The sequence below is a fragment of the Thunnus albacares genome, chromosome 19 (genome assembly GCF_914725855.1).
Source record: "Thunnus albacares chromosome 19, fThuAlb1.1, whole genome shotgun sequence".
NCBI lineage: Eukaryota > Metazoa > Chordata > Actinopteri > Scombriformes > Scombridae > Thunnus > Thunnus albacares.
The window spans coordinates 5,203,202-5,219,284 of NC_058124.1; the positions used below are offsets into that span (position 1 = coordinate 5,203,202).

The 16,083-nt window shown below is 39.6% G+C and overlaps 1 protein-coding gene across 1 annotated transcript; it reads left to right on the forward strand.

Annotated features, from left to right (window-relative positions):
• Positions 1-3,424: 3,424 nt before the first annotated feature.
• paqr7a (progestin and adipoQ receptor family member VII, a) lies at positions 3,425-12,787 on the forward strand. The gene is made up of 2 exons (XM_044336491.1): positions 3,425-3,541; positions 6,970-12,787. Exon 2 carries the CDS (start codon positions 7,007-7,009, stop codon positions 8,069-8,071), a length of 1,065 nt encoding a protein of 354 aa, XP_044192426.1. The 5' UTR covers positions 3,425-3,541; positions 6,970-7,006; the 3' UTR covers positions 8,072-12,787.
• The last annotated feature ends 3,296 nt before the right edge of the window (positions 12,788-16,083 follow it).

A 16,083-nucleotide genomic window follows, 5' to 3' on the forward strand; every position in this document is an offset into this window, starting at 1 on the left:
CCAATTCAAATTACCACTGAGGTGTTTCAAATGAGTCTCATCTGTTAGATTAGATGCAACTGCAACTGCAGCTTTAATTTGCCCAGTGTGCAAATGAATCACTAATTTAACATTATGCACTTGCTCCCATCAGCACTTTACATATTTAAACGGAGCCAGTTTTTCAGATGAAATGCTGTCTGTAGAGGAAAACTGGTCAGGCCAGATTTAGTCTGAACCTGTAAGTGGACCACAGTTTCTGGTGTCCAGTACACTGTGAACTAATTTCCTCCAGGACAGGACAGGAGTGTTGATTATTGCAAACACTGTGAGAAGCTGGGAAATGCTAAACCTAGATCTCAATCTGCAGTTTCTGATGTTATTTCAGTGACATGTGCATTCAGAGTGTGAGGATCTTTTACATCTGTGCTGTTGTTCTTCCCCTCCTCCTCTTGTCATCCTCCAGTACACACATACTCACAAATATGCAAACAAATGAGTGCATTCCCCCTTTCTTACTCTAACAACTTTTATACTTGCGAAGACTTTCTTCAACACAAGGCACTCCTTAACCACTAACCATTAACCACGTGCCTCAACACTATGCCTTATGTTAACCTAAATTCAACTCCAACCTTGGCGCAATAACCACGTCTTAACTGTCAAACGGCCCTTTGAGGAAGTGACAAGTCAACACAAGCCAAAGCCAAAAATGGGCCTCACAATACTTTGTACTTTGTTACATTATCTAACTCCTGTGGATGATGACATACTTATAAGAAAAGGCTTTTTTTTTTTAAACCCCAAAACACATGCACATGCATACATATATGTCCAAAAGTTGTGTTGTGTGTTGTGTTTTTTAGTCCTCAGTAATCAAATGTAAAATCAGTGACTCACAGACACTGTAAATGTCTAAACCTCTTCTGTTGGAGACAGCTATTAGTGTTCTTATGTTCTAAGGGTAAAATGAAGTGTTAAGAAATATGTAAGTGCACTGGACAATTTACATTGAGCAGAGCTCAAACTCCAGAGCCAACTCTGACTACTGCTTCAGACTAACTGATTATGCAACAAGTTCTGTTGCTTTAGATCCAAACAACAATGGAGACCTTTGATGGATTTGATAACCAACTGGGATGCAGAAATCTTTTGGCAATGTGCCAGAGCCATTATTATTTACACACGCTGGATTTGATTCAAAACAATCTCCTGAAATATCACCAAGCCCTTTAAAGGGAAAGTGCACCAATTTTACACATCAAAGTCTGTTTAGAGTTGTATAGAGCCTTTTGTGGCTCCAGAGGAATCTTAGCAAAGTCTGATAAATCGCCTAAAGTGGCGTAACTTGAGGTATTTGGAGTTGGACTGGAAGTGGAATTACAAGATTTCAGTAGCATGCTCCTCATCTCTGCTGAAGGCTACTGTTGTCTGCTACTAACACACCCAAAGCTCTGTCAATTGCACTGTGGGCAATGTAGGTGCCAGGTGTGGCCAAGTAAAAGAATGCATGGAATAGAAGAGATACCTCTGGCTCTGATGAATCAATTTTGATACTATTTTTTAAATCTGTCGACTGCCAGTTCAACTTTGGTGAAATGCTGAATTGGTCAAGTCAATAGTTCAACATATTGGGAAATATGCATGGAGAAGATCAATATCACTCTCATGTCTGTACGGTAAATATGATGGTTTGCTTAACTTAGCACAAAGACTGGAAACATGGGAAAGCTAGCCTGTCTCTGTCAGTAAAAATCTGCCTACCAGCACCTCTTAAATTCACTAACAGCAGGCTACATGTATATTTTGTTCAAAAACCAAAGTGTAAAACCAACAAGTTCTGGTTTGATGGGGGATTCTGTGCTGGCTATTGTTTTAGCAGGAAATCACTCAGGGGTTTTAAAGTGAGAAAAGGGATTCTGTTGCCTTCAAACTTTGCCTACAGTATAACACCTTTAACCTAATCCTCACATGCCTGCCTGGTTTATCTCCTAACACACCTGTTTACCTAAGTAAAATTTGATAAGTATCTTAACTGTGTGGAGTGGAGTGTGACTATAGCTGCTGCTGCCTGTATGATATCTGTTTAAGTAAAAAAAAAAAAAACTCCTGGGCAGCTTGTCACTGAGAAAGAATGTTCCAGGAGTTCACACCCACACAGTCTGAATACCTGCTCCGCCTTTTGCTCTTATTAGACATGTGTACATTTAAGTGAGAAACTTCGCATCCAGATAACAGTTTGAATGAAGTAAAGAAAGTCGTGAAAGACTCCCGAACGTTGGAGCACGTTTTTTGTTATATTCTCTCAGATAAGAGGAGAATATGCATTTACAGATGAGTACATCATGAAACATCTGCCCAGCTGTCTGCAGTAGGAGGACTATAAAGGGTGAAGCCTCCTCACGTCCGAATGAACTTTTCTTCCCGTAAGTCCTTTTTTTTCTTTTTTTTTTTTAGTTTATTGAAAACCACCTTCTTCCTCCTGATGTACTCGGTGTCTAGCAGAATAAGAAGTGCAGTGCATTTCCGGTATGAGTTTTCAAAATAAAACACCTGGGTTTACTGTTCCAGAGAGCCAGCTATATTTACATTACATTTACATTGGAGCCCAACAACAATGGTTCCTCCAATCCAGACAAAGACCTCCAAGTCCTCCAGACAAAAAGTCAAGCGGGGGTTAAGGCACCATTCAGTGAGGTGTTTGGTGGCATGGCTTGAGGTAGCACATGAAGATTAGTGGCTGTTGAGTGAAAACTGACTTTCTGGCTTTGAAAATCAAATGAAAATGAAAACCCATGCAAGTCTATAAGGGAAAAGAGGGAGAATAAGAGTGTGTTTCCAAAAACTGTTTACATGCACACCTGTCATTCAGAAAAAAACAACAAGAAAAAAAAACATGTCCCATTCATTTGGTGCCTCCTCCCTTATTTGGCACCCTGAGCGACCACCTATGTGATCAATGGCAGGGGCCGCCCCTGCATTACATGAATATATTTGATAGGGTGACACAACACGTCTACATGCCTACAGACCTTCTGTGTACTGGCCAAGCCAATCTGTATACCTGCCAATACTAAGTTTATATAAGCTAGAGTTAGGAAATCAAAACACAAATTTTGTTAAGTACATTTGAACAAATTCAATCTACATCTGCATTTTATCCACATCTGCATGTATCTGCTGTCAACCTGCACTGTATCAAAATGTAATAATAATAATAATAATAATAATAAGCCTGTTCTTTGCACTAGTTCTGATTTATATTATATTTGAATTGATAAATATGTCAGTGTATTATTTATGGGATGGTTCACATGTCCATCAGGCCAGTTTTGTCTCGTCTGTAGCTTTATTTCTAACTAAACCAAGTCAGAGAATTATGCTTTATTTTTGGCTGAATCACTCTTTTTCCGGTTATGTGCTCCTGACGTCGAGTAGCTTGACTCTGCCTTCTCACAGCAGAGCAACGATTCATCTGTTGAATATTTGTGTCGGCGGGCGGAGGGAGTGGAAGAGGTCATCTCAGCAGCGGAAAGTGAAGGAAACGAGCAATCACGACAAGGTGAGACTGACATCGTTAATGTATCCGCTTTTAGCAACAGTAGCTGACATGAGAAAGTGATGCGCACCGGGATGAGTAAGGCCTTTGTTTCAGGCTGTAGCAGAACTTTTCTAAAGTCTCAGACCTTCACAGCAGCTTACAGATGAAGAGGGAATCTGAATCCAGAAGAAGCCCGTTTGATGGTGTTTGATATTCGACACACAACAGCACGTTCCCAGGGGCGGGCACTAATAAATAATACAGATTTTTTTCCCCTAAAGGGCTTAAAGGGGCACTAATTAAGGAGGGGGAAAATTTGTCTTCATGTCACGTTCAACTTAAAAAAAATCCCTCATTCCTGTTTGCTTGCCACAACACTGCAACTTATACTACTGCTGGTAAAACATGAAATTAAATAATGTGAAAAAACAGTAGGAAATACATTAAAAACACCTATTTAGAGGCGGAATGGGAGTAAATGTCGCCAAAACTCACCTGAAGACGCACAATCACACTTCACAACAATTGCGTAGTAAACTGTGAATAAATTAAATGCGACCGTTTGTGAAACAATACATGAAACAGTTGTAATATAAATATTGTAATGTTAATTGTTATTTACACTGTGTCAAATCAGATTCATGGTAATTTTTATAAATGTATGAACTACACTATCAGATCCACCTTTTCACTACAACAAAGTACAATCTCAAATACTGCCATGTAAGTGAGTCAACTCACAAACAACTAAACAATAGTAAACTGAACATTAATAAAGTAATTGGTATTCACAGCAGTGACATTTGTATTAAATTATACATGCATTTCTATTTTTCATGTTTCATGTATTAGTACAATATTCAAAGTGGACAGTACAGCAGTAAATACAGCACCAAATATTTTAAAAGACGAGTTCACAATTTTTCAAGTTTGTCTTAAATCAAATCAGGTGCGCAGTGAGTATTGAAACAGGTTTTTCTTTTCTTGCTATGATCATTCCTCCTGTTCATACTGGCCACTAGAAGATCCCTTCATAATGCACTCACAGTGAAAGTGTAAGTAATGTAAGTCTAATTTAAGTCCCTCTTTTTATTTCTATACTTCCTCAACAGGGAAACACTGTTCGAGGAAACACAAAGAGGGAATTTTATGCAAAAAAGACAAAATGTAGCAGATATGCACTTGATATGATTAACTCAGACTGCTGAAGCCTCATATAAGCTTCAGATACACTTTTAAATGCATTTTTGCATTTGCAAGTTGAGGGGGATCTTTTAATAGCCGGTATGAACAGGAGGAATGATTACAGCGAGGAAAACGTCTTTCACTATTCATATGGACATCTAACTGTTGTTTTAAGCCACACTCTAAAAATTGTGAATGTATCCTTAAATTTTAGTAGCTTTTCTTCCTTCATTGAATCCTTCTGTAATGCAGTTCTCAGGTCCGCCTCTAGAATTTCTGATAAAACCAAAGCAGACATCAAAGCTAAATAACACTATCCTGTTGATTACACCCAGACTAGCTTCCTGTCTTCTGCCTTCCACAGCTGTACCAAAGATCACCAATGAATCTTGTTAGTTAAATTCATACTCAAACAGAAATGTAAAAGCAGCCATTTGTTATTTTATGGGGAGTGCTGTAACTATTGTTTGCATTTATGTATTTAGTACATGTTTTGTGTGTTTAGAGTGCGTGAAGATCTGCTGATCCCTGCTCTGCTTTGGCTTTTTAAATCAGGTGCCATGACTCAACTTCAGCTATGCTTTTTAAACATTGTCTTCGATGGGAGTATCACTTTCAAACAGCAGTAGCTGTGCATGCTAACAGAGCATAACTCAGACTCCAGCTCAGGTGGTGATCTCTGGCTTGGGGGCAGTAAATCAGATTACTGCACCGACACTGAGCTAACAGACAGTCTGTCTACACTGTGATTATTAAACTGTACACAAATAAACTAAATCTTTAACTACTCCCTATTTATCTTAGCACTGTGACCCAAGCCACAGTGCTAAGATGCATGCCAAACAGTATTAAGCCCTGAATTATTCTACCTTAGTAATTGTTACTTACATAGGAAGTAAGGCCTGCTGTACAGTGTTTGGCTACTCTATTCACCTCTTCTAAGGATGTTCCCATTTTGCTCATTTTGTTAATAGCCACATTTGCTTTGTTTAGGCTCTATTGTAGTGAAATATTTTAAACTGATAAAATAAGGTTATGTACACAGTTACTTTTGTTAGACCTTTGAATGAGAAAAACACTTTCTAAACTGGACATGAGGTGATGTCCTACCCAGACATTTGGTCCAGCTAGGTTGATAAGCACTGGTTACACTGGTTACTCTATCAAGTCTCAGTTGGTTAAACCTCTGTCCATTCTGGAAATATGAATGTGTTCAGTGAATTTCTTGACAATCTGCTTATTAGATTTTGATATTTCTTGTGTTCAAATGGAATTATGGTCTGGTGGTGCTATAGTAAAGGTCAGAGGGTCACCAAAAACATTAGGATTCATCCTGTAATTAATATCCACATCAGTTTTTATGTTTCCAGTAGCAGCCAAGATATGTCACTCTTGAACAAAGTGTTGGATTGGCTAACGGCTTTAAGTTAGGCCTGCCTCTACCAGGGAAAAATGTATTGGCAGCAGTTGATTGTCATCGAGACTAGTTGCTGCTTGATTTAAAAATTTGCTGATTCACAAAGGCTTCACCAGTCTGAGTTAGCAGTGGGTGTAAGTTAGTGTTTTTGGTATGTAATTCCCTCTTTGTGTTACTGTCCTTCCACCACAGCTCATCAAGGAAACACTGTCTAGGGAAATGCAAATAGGGAACATTGTATCAAAAAGATGGTAACTTTGGTAAATAGCCACTTAATTTGACTATCTCAGACTGCTGAAGCCTCATACTAGCTGTGGCTGAACTTAAGAAGGCATGTTCCCACAGAACAAGGACTGTGGACCTTATCACCCATCACTTACATTGGAACGTGTTCAGAAGGGATTTCTTCACAGCCACTATGGAAAGTAGGAACAATGCCAGCAACCAAAACCTGTTTTAATGTATATATGGGTATGTGAGAATTGTTTTGAGATAGACTAGCCTTATCTTTTACCCAATACATGCCAACTGCTGTTAATGAGCAAAGTTTTTTTTCAGAGCCCAACCTGCACCCATCCCCACAACCTTTACTGCCAGCCTCAGCACTGGGTGGGCCCACTCACTCTGTAGTCACAGCCAGTGTGTATGGCTGCTGTGAAATTTAAAGTGTGTTAGTGGTTTTGTAGCATTTATGAGCACCAACACATTTGGATATCATTTCATCACTTCTTAATATGAAACGAATTTTTTAAAAAAAAATCACAAATGCTGATTACTGATGATACAACACAACAAAATTTTTTGTCATAATTTTTGTCAATTTTAACTCTTAAAATCCTCTCTGCAGGAACCATCCAGTGTGCATCAGTCAGCTACTGACAGTTATGACGACGATTGTAATGGAGAGAATCGGGCGAGTGTTCATCAGCCTGCAGCAGATCAGGCAGGTTCCCCAGATGCTGACTAAGGCGGCGCCCTCCATGCCCGGCACCGTGAGAGACACTGACGTTCCCTACTACTTCAGGGAGCGCTACGTCTGCACCGGCTACCGACCGCTCCACCAAAACTGGCGCTACTACCTCCTGTCCTTGTTCCAGCGCCACAATGAGACCATCAACATCTGGACGCACCTGCTGGCATTTTTAGTTTTTCTGGTTAAATTGCGCCAACTTTCTGAGACGGTGGACTTTATTGGCGATGCTCATTCGTGGCCACTGTTGATCCTCATCATGTCCTCCTTGACCTACTCGGCATTCAGTGTAGCAGCTCACCTACTGGGTGGCAAGTCTGAGCTGTATCACTATACCTTCTTCTATCTGGACTATGTTGGGGTGGCGCAGTATCAGTACGGCAGTGCTGTCGTTCACTTTTATTATGCTGTGGATGAGAGCTTGCACAGACACGTGCATGGGATCTTCATGCCTACTGCCACAATCCTCAGCGGTCTGTCATGCCTGGGATGCTGCTACGGCAAATACCGTAACCACAGCCTACCGACGTGGGTGCGCAAGGTGGGCCAGGTGGTGCCCTCAGCCCTCGCCTATATCTGGGACAGCAGCCCTGTGGCTCACAGACTCTTATCCTGGTCTACAGCCAGCAATGACCCAGCAATTATCTACCACTTTGGCCAGGTAGCCTTCTTTCTCAGCTGTGCCTTCTTCTTCTCCTTCCCCCTGCTAGAGCGCTGCTTCCCTGGACGGTGCGATTTTGTGGGACAGAGTCATCAGATGTTCCATATTTTCCTATCCTGCTGCACCCTGTGTCAGATCAACGCCTCGCACCTCGACTACGTGGGCCGTAGAAAGCTGTACTCACGTCTGCATAGGAGTGGTGAGGCCGCTGTCTTTGTGGGACTGTATGGGGTCACTCTGGTTGTATGTGCACTAATTGTTGCCTTCATGCTGAGGAAAGCTAAACACGTGCTAGGTCTCAAACCCAAGTCCAAATGATAGACACGATGCTGCAGGAACCACGTGCCTTTCCCTCCAGACTTACTGCTGTGATAGAAAGGGAACTAATTATTTAGTATTATGTATACGACCACTGAAATGTGAACATTTCATAACAGTACGTGGCAGATTACAAGAGGCATACATAAGGATATTTGATATTAGTATTTTGATGCTCATATGTATTTAGAATCTTTGGAACAATTCATAGCATCAGAATGAATGTATCAGCTGAAAAGCACATTAATATAATCAAAATCAGACTATCAGAACTTATATATCACTGCTGACAGTATTTTGTCATTTATAGGTGTCACTGCTGTTACTGATAAAAATAGATGATGTGCGGTTGGAGTTGTTTAATTATAAGGTTGTTGGGATTTTTGGTTTAGGTTTTGCAGTTATGCTAAAACTATGTTGACATATTTCACCCAAGCAAATTTTTGATTTTTTAAAAATCATAATCATTGAAATGGTTTAAAGGTGATAACACTGATGACAGCTTGTAGAAGACTGGCAACATTTCTCCTTCAGCAAAAATGTTCTTCATAATTGAGGTTCACACAATATGATACAGTATCATGAAAACAATCTACCATTTTGCATTGCAGTACCTTGCAGGGCCTTTGTCGTTGTGCGTTGAGAGCTGATTGGGTATTGCCTTCTATTGCAGTTGTATTTTCAAATGTGACTTTGACTTTTCTGATGCCTAAACATCATCAGATGATGACAGAATGTGTTGGTTCTTCAGAAGCTAAAGCCTTTGGATTCAAGTTGCCATTTTCATGTTTTTATAGGTTTGAAAGACATGATATATTTTTCATTGCTAGCCTGAAAACCCTTTTATTTTGTTGTTGTTGTAGTAGCGCAAGTCCAATTTCACAGCTCTTTTAGATTGAACTAAATGTAGTGCTTTTACACTATTTAAAGGTGCAATTATACAACATTTAGCCCCACTAGATGTCGCACTACAGCACCAGCATCTCAGACCAAAACAAATGCATACATAGTTTACTCAATAATGTTGAGGAAAAAAAGAAAGCAGCATCTGAACACACGGCTCACGAAACTCAGATCAAACTGTCAAACTAGGCAGTCCTGATCAAATATGTATAAAGATTCTCTTACTGCGTTGCCTATTTCTGCCTCAAATTTTTTCAGAAACATATTTACTGTTTTGCTGTAATATGGGAAACTTTGTGACCTGGCTGCCATGTTGAAGACGGACGCAAGGAGGACAGGGAGAGACTCACATGCACTGATATGCACGCACAGCTATACCGGCTTCCAAAACAAAGAACAGAGAAGCTCAGATAACAACACACACAGAGGGAGTGTGACTTCATTCTCTGCTCTGGATGATATTACTCCACTATATCTTTACATTGCAAATAGTTGTTTGCTGACAGCCAGTGTCAGAAAACAACTATTTGCTGACACTAGATATAGTTGTTTGGTGACAACAACTTTATCTAATGTTGTATATTGCACCTTTAAGAATGCTGAGTATTTCTATAAGGGATTTAATATATAATGAAAGTCTTAATTTTATAATTCTATGAATATGTATCACTTTAGACATGCAGTACAGTATGTGTTGACTGTTGTGTGTTATGTATATTAGGTTGTCAGCGATCACTGCAATGTGTCTTGTTGGAAATCTTGTTTGTGCCTTTTGAGTCATAAGGGAAAAGTGAGTGTGGGTGTTACATGGGTGTAATTAAATATAAAGGTACCATGATAATGTTTGTCTTTGGGAGATAATAATGTCTACTACTGACCAAGATGCAAAGACAGTGGGATTGAGTTGAAGAAACATTTATTGGAGGCAGAAACATATATATATGTATATATATTTTTTTCTTTTTGTTTAACAGCATCCTATCTGCTGATGTCTTGTTGTCCACTGTGTCAAATACCTTCGTCACTGCTACTATGATCAGCTACAAAATATCACACTTAACTGAAAATGACTTTGAGGTACCAGGCATGTTGACCTTTGCACACTGTGCAAGGAACAGCGTGCTGCAATGTTATCTTCATTGTTATCTTTAAAATATAATATTCATGTAGCCTACCTCCAGGCTGATAGAATACAGTATAATAGAGCAAACTATATTTTCAGTGATAACAGTCACAAGTAAAAGTTAAACCTCACCTACAGTGTCTGATCTAATGTTACACTCTGCCTCTGAGTAATGTTTGATTAACTGAAACTCCAACTGGGAAAAGAAACTGGGATGTCTACCTTATTGTGCCTGTTATTGTTATGAAACTGCTGCAGATTTCTTTCTCTTAATGCACTTTTCTTGACATCATGTGTAACCCACAGGTTTTTGTCTGTTTTTTTGTTGTTATTGCATGCTTTTTAGACATACAGTAGATTTTTTTTGTATTTCCCTTCCACTGTCAGCAAAACAGCTGCTCCAAGTGCTGGAGAAAGAGATGACATGATATTGATTGTAAAGGTTATTAGCATTAAAATGTACGGTATCATTGCATCCATAAAAAAAGAAAGAAAAAAACCATTTACATCATGACATTTTAAAAACTGAATTTGTTCTGTTTGTGAAGGATATCTTTGTTAATGCAGGTTCTGTAATCTTTTTGATGGGAGAAGAATTGTGTACCAGGACAATGCTCTGATGCAAAACAGACAGCATGCCAAATCTGAATGGCTGTTTGTCTATGGATGTCTCTCAATGGTTAATTGGTCTCCGTAGCAACCAGTTAAACAGTGTTCCTCTCAGCAGGGCCTCAGCTGTTATTTACATACTGTACAGATACACTTGATACTGCAATGTTGTATAATTTGTAATCTCAGACTAGCTATTAGCACTAAGTAAATCTGTGCCTTATTGCACTGAGTCAACATGTAAAAACTGCCTGTTGGCCAAGACACTGAGTGAGGACTAGATACAAAGGAAGCATGTCCACTGTAATGGAAGATATTTTCTTAGCTGGCTGAGTAAATAACAATGTTCCTTTCATGCTACATCTGACCAGTTAGGTGACCTGCCATCATAAAAATGTACCTCACTATATGTGTCAAGGATCCATTGAACAGAACCAATAAAAGAAAAGGATGTCACAGTGGCAGCTGTAACCTCAGTCACTGTAGGAAACTGATGTTCTGTTTCATCCCTCCCTGACTGCCAGCGGCAGTAAACAGAATGTCCCTTTGCACTCCATGCAGGTGGAGATCTTGTATCAACAAAGTCATGTGTGTGGCCTGTTGGCTACGTGCCTGGCTGGCTGCCCACTTGGGGTTAGTTGTTTGTCTTGTTTGCGTTTGTGAAATAGGTCCGCTGGATGTTCTGATACATGTCCTGTGGCCCATTCACAGTTCTAGCTCACATTTCCTAACCTGGCTCCCTATTTCTGTTGACATTGATGCTGGAGCCCAAGGCAATGAGTTGTACTGTCTGGGTGCGGGTCACTTTAGGAAAGCCCTGTCTGACCCATGTATTAACTGCAACATCCTTCCACCAACAAAGGCTGCGTCAGGGGAAAGTGTTGTATGTGGAGATGACCCTCAGTCTTGTGGGGCAGCAGGAGCCCAGGGTCCCTCTCAATAGAGCACCTTGAAGCACTAGTGTGGGCTCCCACTTTGAGGTAAATACATGAGACTTGGATGAGGAAACAGGCTTCAACCTCTGTGTTTCAAGACTGTGAAGGTGCATTTATCCCTAAGGGCAGATCCATCTCCAGAACTATCATGCCATGGAGCTGAGCCTGCCAGTGTACAGGCCAAGGATGGCTGAGCATAGAGGTGGGAGGGACTCTGCCCACTGTAGGTGACACTGTGTGAAGCCCTGGTTAAGACTGGACTAGATGATCTAGGTGCTCACTCAGTTGGTAATCCAGTTCCATCCTTTGACGTTCCACCCTCGTCTTTTTTTTAGTTTGTTTGTTTTGAGGAAGAGGGCTTGAAGTGCTGCTGGGCAGATCCATGGGAGGGATGCTAAGACCCTGGTTACAGTGACTTCCCAAGTCTCTGCTGGTTGCTTGGTAACCTCACAGTGACGACAAGACTCCAGCAAGTCTGTTGTCCTGGCCAAGAAATAGCCCAGCCAGTACCCCCAACAGCAACTTGTCACTTTTGCACTTTGGTTTTTGTACAAATTAAACAAACAACATATAATGTGCTAAAAAGTGAGCTTTAGAGGTGCTGGTAGGCAGACTTTTTTTTACTCTTGAGCAGAGTCAGGCTAGTTTTTGGAGCTTGACCCATATTAGGGACTAAAAGTCAGGATATCAGGCTCCTCTGTGTTGAGTTTGACAATTCTTTTCCTTTTCCCATTCCCTTTAAACAGAACCAGTAAAAGAAATGGATGTTGTGCTGACATGAGTCACTAAAGGACGTGGATGATATACTGTAGATAATCAAATAACCTTGCACTGATGGATGATAAGAGCTGATGAATAATGTGTACTGTTATCATTATAGAGGCGTATAGGTTATATAAATGATCATGGGCTAAACATTTTCACTTCACTGTACATTTTTTTCTTTCATTTGTGAGTTATAGTCCCCCATTGTATTTAGATCTACTTTGTGCCATATAAAGTATGTAATGCTGGACCGCACACTGTTTGAAAACCAGTGCTTCAATGTGAATCACTTAAAAATATTTTGGATATCAGTCATATTTTATGCTATTCAAATGTGTATAAAAATATAAAACATACTAATAAAGCCCTTTCTGTTAAAGAGAGTTAACACCAAATGAATGTTTTTTTTCTCTCAGCTATGTATGTGCTCTTTTGCATCTAACTTATGGGAACAAACAAACAAAAAGATCCATCAACATTGTGATACCAAACTTTTGTACAATATACAATAAATTTCATTTTCACCTTTTTACAGATATATATTCTTTATGTTTAATTTCCCCCAGATCTATATATATATATAGATATAGATATATTTATATTAGACTCTGTTATATATTCTGTTAGCACTTGCTGTTGCAACAACCATTTTCTATAAAGGCTTCATTTAAGTTCCACAGTTTCTTCCTATAGTTGCACTGTTGGCAATATTCCACAAACCATTTTTCAATAAGACATTGTTGAATATAAGACCCCACTTGCTCTCAGATGGATCTAGCCCAAGTGAAATATATCTTTCTGCTGCCACCAAGTGGTGATGAAGGAACATTTATTTCAGGTAAACACATACTGTTAAGCTGGAGGAATGCCTTGATTATTTTCTCATGTCATGAGCAGAATTGGTTTTCTACTTCCTCTGGTGCAAACCTCAGAGCTCATAATGTTCACCTCGCTTGCAGATATCAGATTTATTGACTGTCCAGGCTGGCTCTGTAGTCTGGCTCCTCTCTTACTGTGTGGCGGTGTGTACTAGTCCCTGCTGCACGGCTCAGTTACTCACTAAAAACCCTGAATCAGCTGAATTATGGCGCTGTTGGACTCTCTCCCACATTCCTCCTGTCTGACTCACAATAGAACGGGCCAGCCTGCTTCCCATGTGATAACTTCCAAATTAAATTTCATCACTGCTCATTAGACTTAATGGGGCTCAAAATACTCAGAGCATTAGCAAGCTGCATTACACAGCTAGTTTGCACTCTGACTCATGACGTCTTCTAAGACCAACGTGTAAGTCAACTTACTTGTGAGGTTTTTAATTTAAACACATTAATTATTTGTGCTGTGTGCGCCTGGAAATATAATGATTCCTGGAACCAGCTCAGAACGCTTACCATTGCTTCTGATTGGTCAACAGTTGTGGAAGTTGTTAGTACAGCTAAACCTCAGGAGCACTGTCACTAAAATTTTGACAGTTTGGGGAATCTAGATAATCATTTCTAGTGGTGGAAAGTAACTAAGTACAGTACTGCACTGTACTTAAGTACAATTCTGAGGTACTTGCACTTTACTTGAGTATTTCCATCTGATGCTACTTTATACTTCCACTTCACTACATTTCAGAGGGAAATATTGTACTTTCTACTCCACTACATTTATTTGACAGCTTTAGTTACTTTTCAGATGAAGATTTGACACAATGGATAATATAACAAGCTTTTAAAATACAGCATATTGTTAAAGGTTTCCAACCTTTTTGGCTTTTGACGTCTTACAAAAAGCAGTGTGTAGTCGGGGTCACATTTCAGATGTCTATGAGTTGTTAACAGCTCCACCAAATAGCGATTTTTCCCTCTAAACTTCTCACATGCTCTCATTTCAATAAATGTTCAAATGATTCAATATTTCACCAAAAATCAAAGATCAGAGAAAAAATCCAAAAACTGAAAACAGATTTGTGCATCAGAACTTTGTTTTTTCTTCTTTCCTGTCCTGTTAATCATCTCACGACCCCTCAGATTTATCTGGTGACTGTTTGGAGGGGCCTGAACCCTAGGTTGGGAACCATTGGACTAAACTAGCTAACTGTATATAAAGTAGTTGAAACTAGCTCCACCTCCAGCAGCTACAGCAGTAACATGCTGCTCCAACACTGATGCTTCAGTATTAATAATCTAATGATGTCATATATAATAATATATCAGTCAGAGGGACCAAACCACTACTTTTACTGCAATACTTTACTACATTAAGCTGATAATGCTTTTCCATGAAGGACTTTGACTTGTAATGGAGTATTTTTACATTGCAGTATTGGTACTTTTACTGAGGTAAAGGGTCTGAATACTTCTTCCACCACTGCTGCTTCTACTGGTTAGACAGAATAAACATTCCCATCAGCTGTATTTTGTGTTAAGTGAGAATTAGTGAATATTAGCATGCTAACAAAACACTAAACTAGATTGAATACGGTAAACATTATCTGTATGTGTGGATGGCTGTAGGCTGTAGCCTTGTTGTCACACACTTTGGAATTAGACAGAATCAGCAGGAAGCTGTAAAGAAATGCGTTTTAAGATACAGAATCGAGTTTCAGAACTATCCTCAGCAATATTATTTTGCATTTCTGGCTTGTAGTGTGAGCACTCCTCCACTGTGACACTTGTGATCACACACATTACAAGGCTCATTGTGTGATGTGGCTGCTGGCCTGGAATGAGGGCTTCCTCTGCCCCAGTGGATCCATTCTCCAGAGGTGTTTGTCTGCAGACAGCAGGATCAGAGTAGAATCCCGTGTTTAAAGAAACGTTGGTTGTAGTCTCAGCTTTTGGATCAAAAACCAACCCAAATTAGAGAGAGCTGCTCAGAATGCCAGAAAGGTACCAAACTGTCAAAATGAAATGGCAAGTAAATGTCAAAATTAAATCAACACACTAGCTGAATGTTTTAGTTTAATTCTGGCTTCTGTTAAACATTATATATTTATGAAATTAAATATACTGTCCAACACCTTAAACCGAGTTACAGCTTGAATTCATTGTAAACAACAGACACAAGCTGTTAACATTGGATGTGACTTCTACGGGTTTGTGCCACCATCAATGATAACCCAGCCAGCTAGACAGACAGTGTTTGTAAATCTAAAAACAACAAGAGATTTTCCAGCCTTTCTAGATTTGTGAGTACAACTTTCAATGTTGTGCACACTGTAGAAAGGCTTTGTATGGGGAGAGGGACAGATGGACTCTGGCTGGCTTAGAAATGTTTGTGCCACTGTGCAACAATCCTTTGTGAGAGCATAGTTTACTGTTCACTGTCAACAAAGCAACAGAAGAGGAGCTTGGGTAAATGATCCAAAATAATTTGAATAAACCATAAATTGACCATTTCAGTTATCTGGAAATGTTGGATCATCAATCAATCAACAAATCCAATAAACAGGTCTTTTTTTTAAACTCAGCACTCTGCATTGGCATATTTCTTTCATAGCTGCTGTTTTCATCTTACAGCATATTTTTTATGTGAATTTTCTATTTTATGTTTCATCAATCTTTCAGACAATTCCAGACAATCACACACTCACACACACTGGTTTCCACTTATTTCCACAAGCAGTGTTTGGGTCTCTGTAACTATATATGTGTGTGTGTGCGTGCGTGTGCAATTGTCTGGAATTGTCT

Bases quoted from the DNA above. Each gene is read 5' to 3' on its own strand.
- paqr7a (XM_044336491.1), top strand. From the start codon at position 7,007: ATGACGACGATTGTAATGGAGAGAATCGGGCGAGTGTTCATCAGCCTG.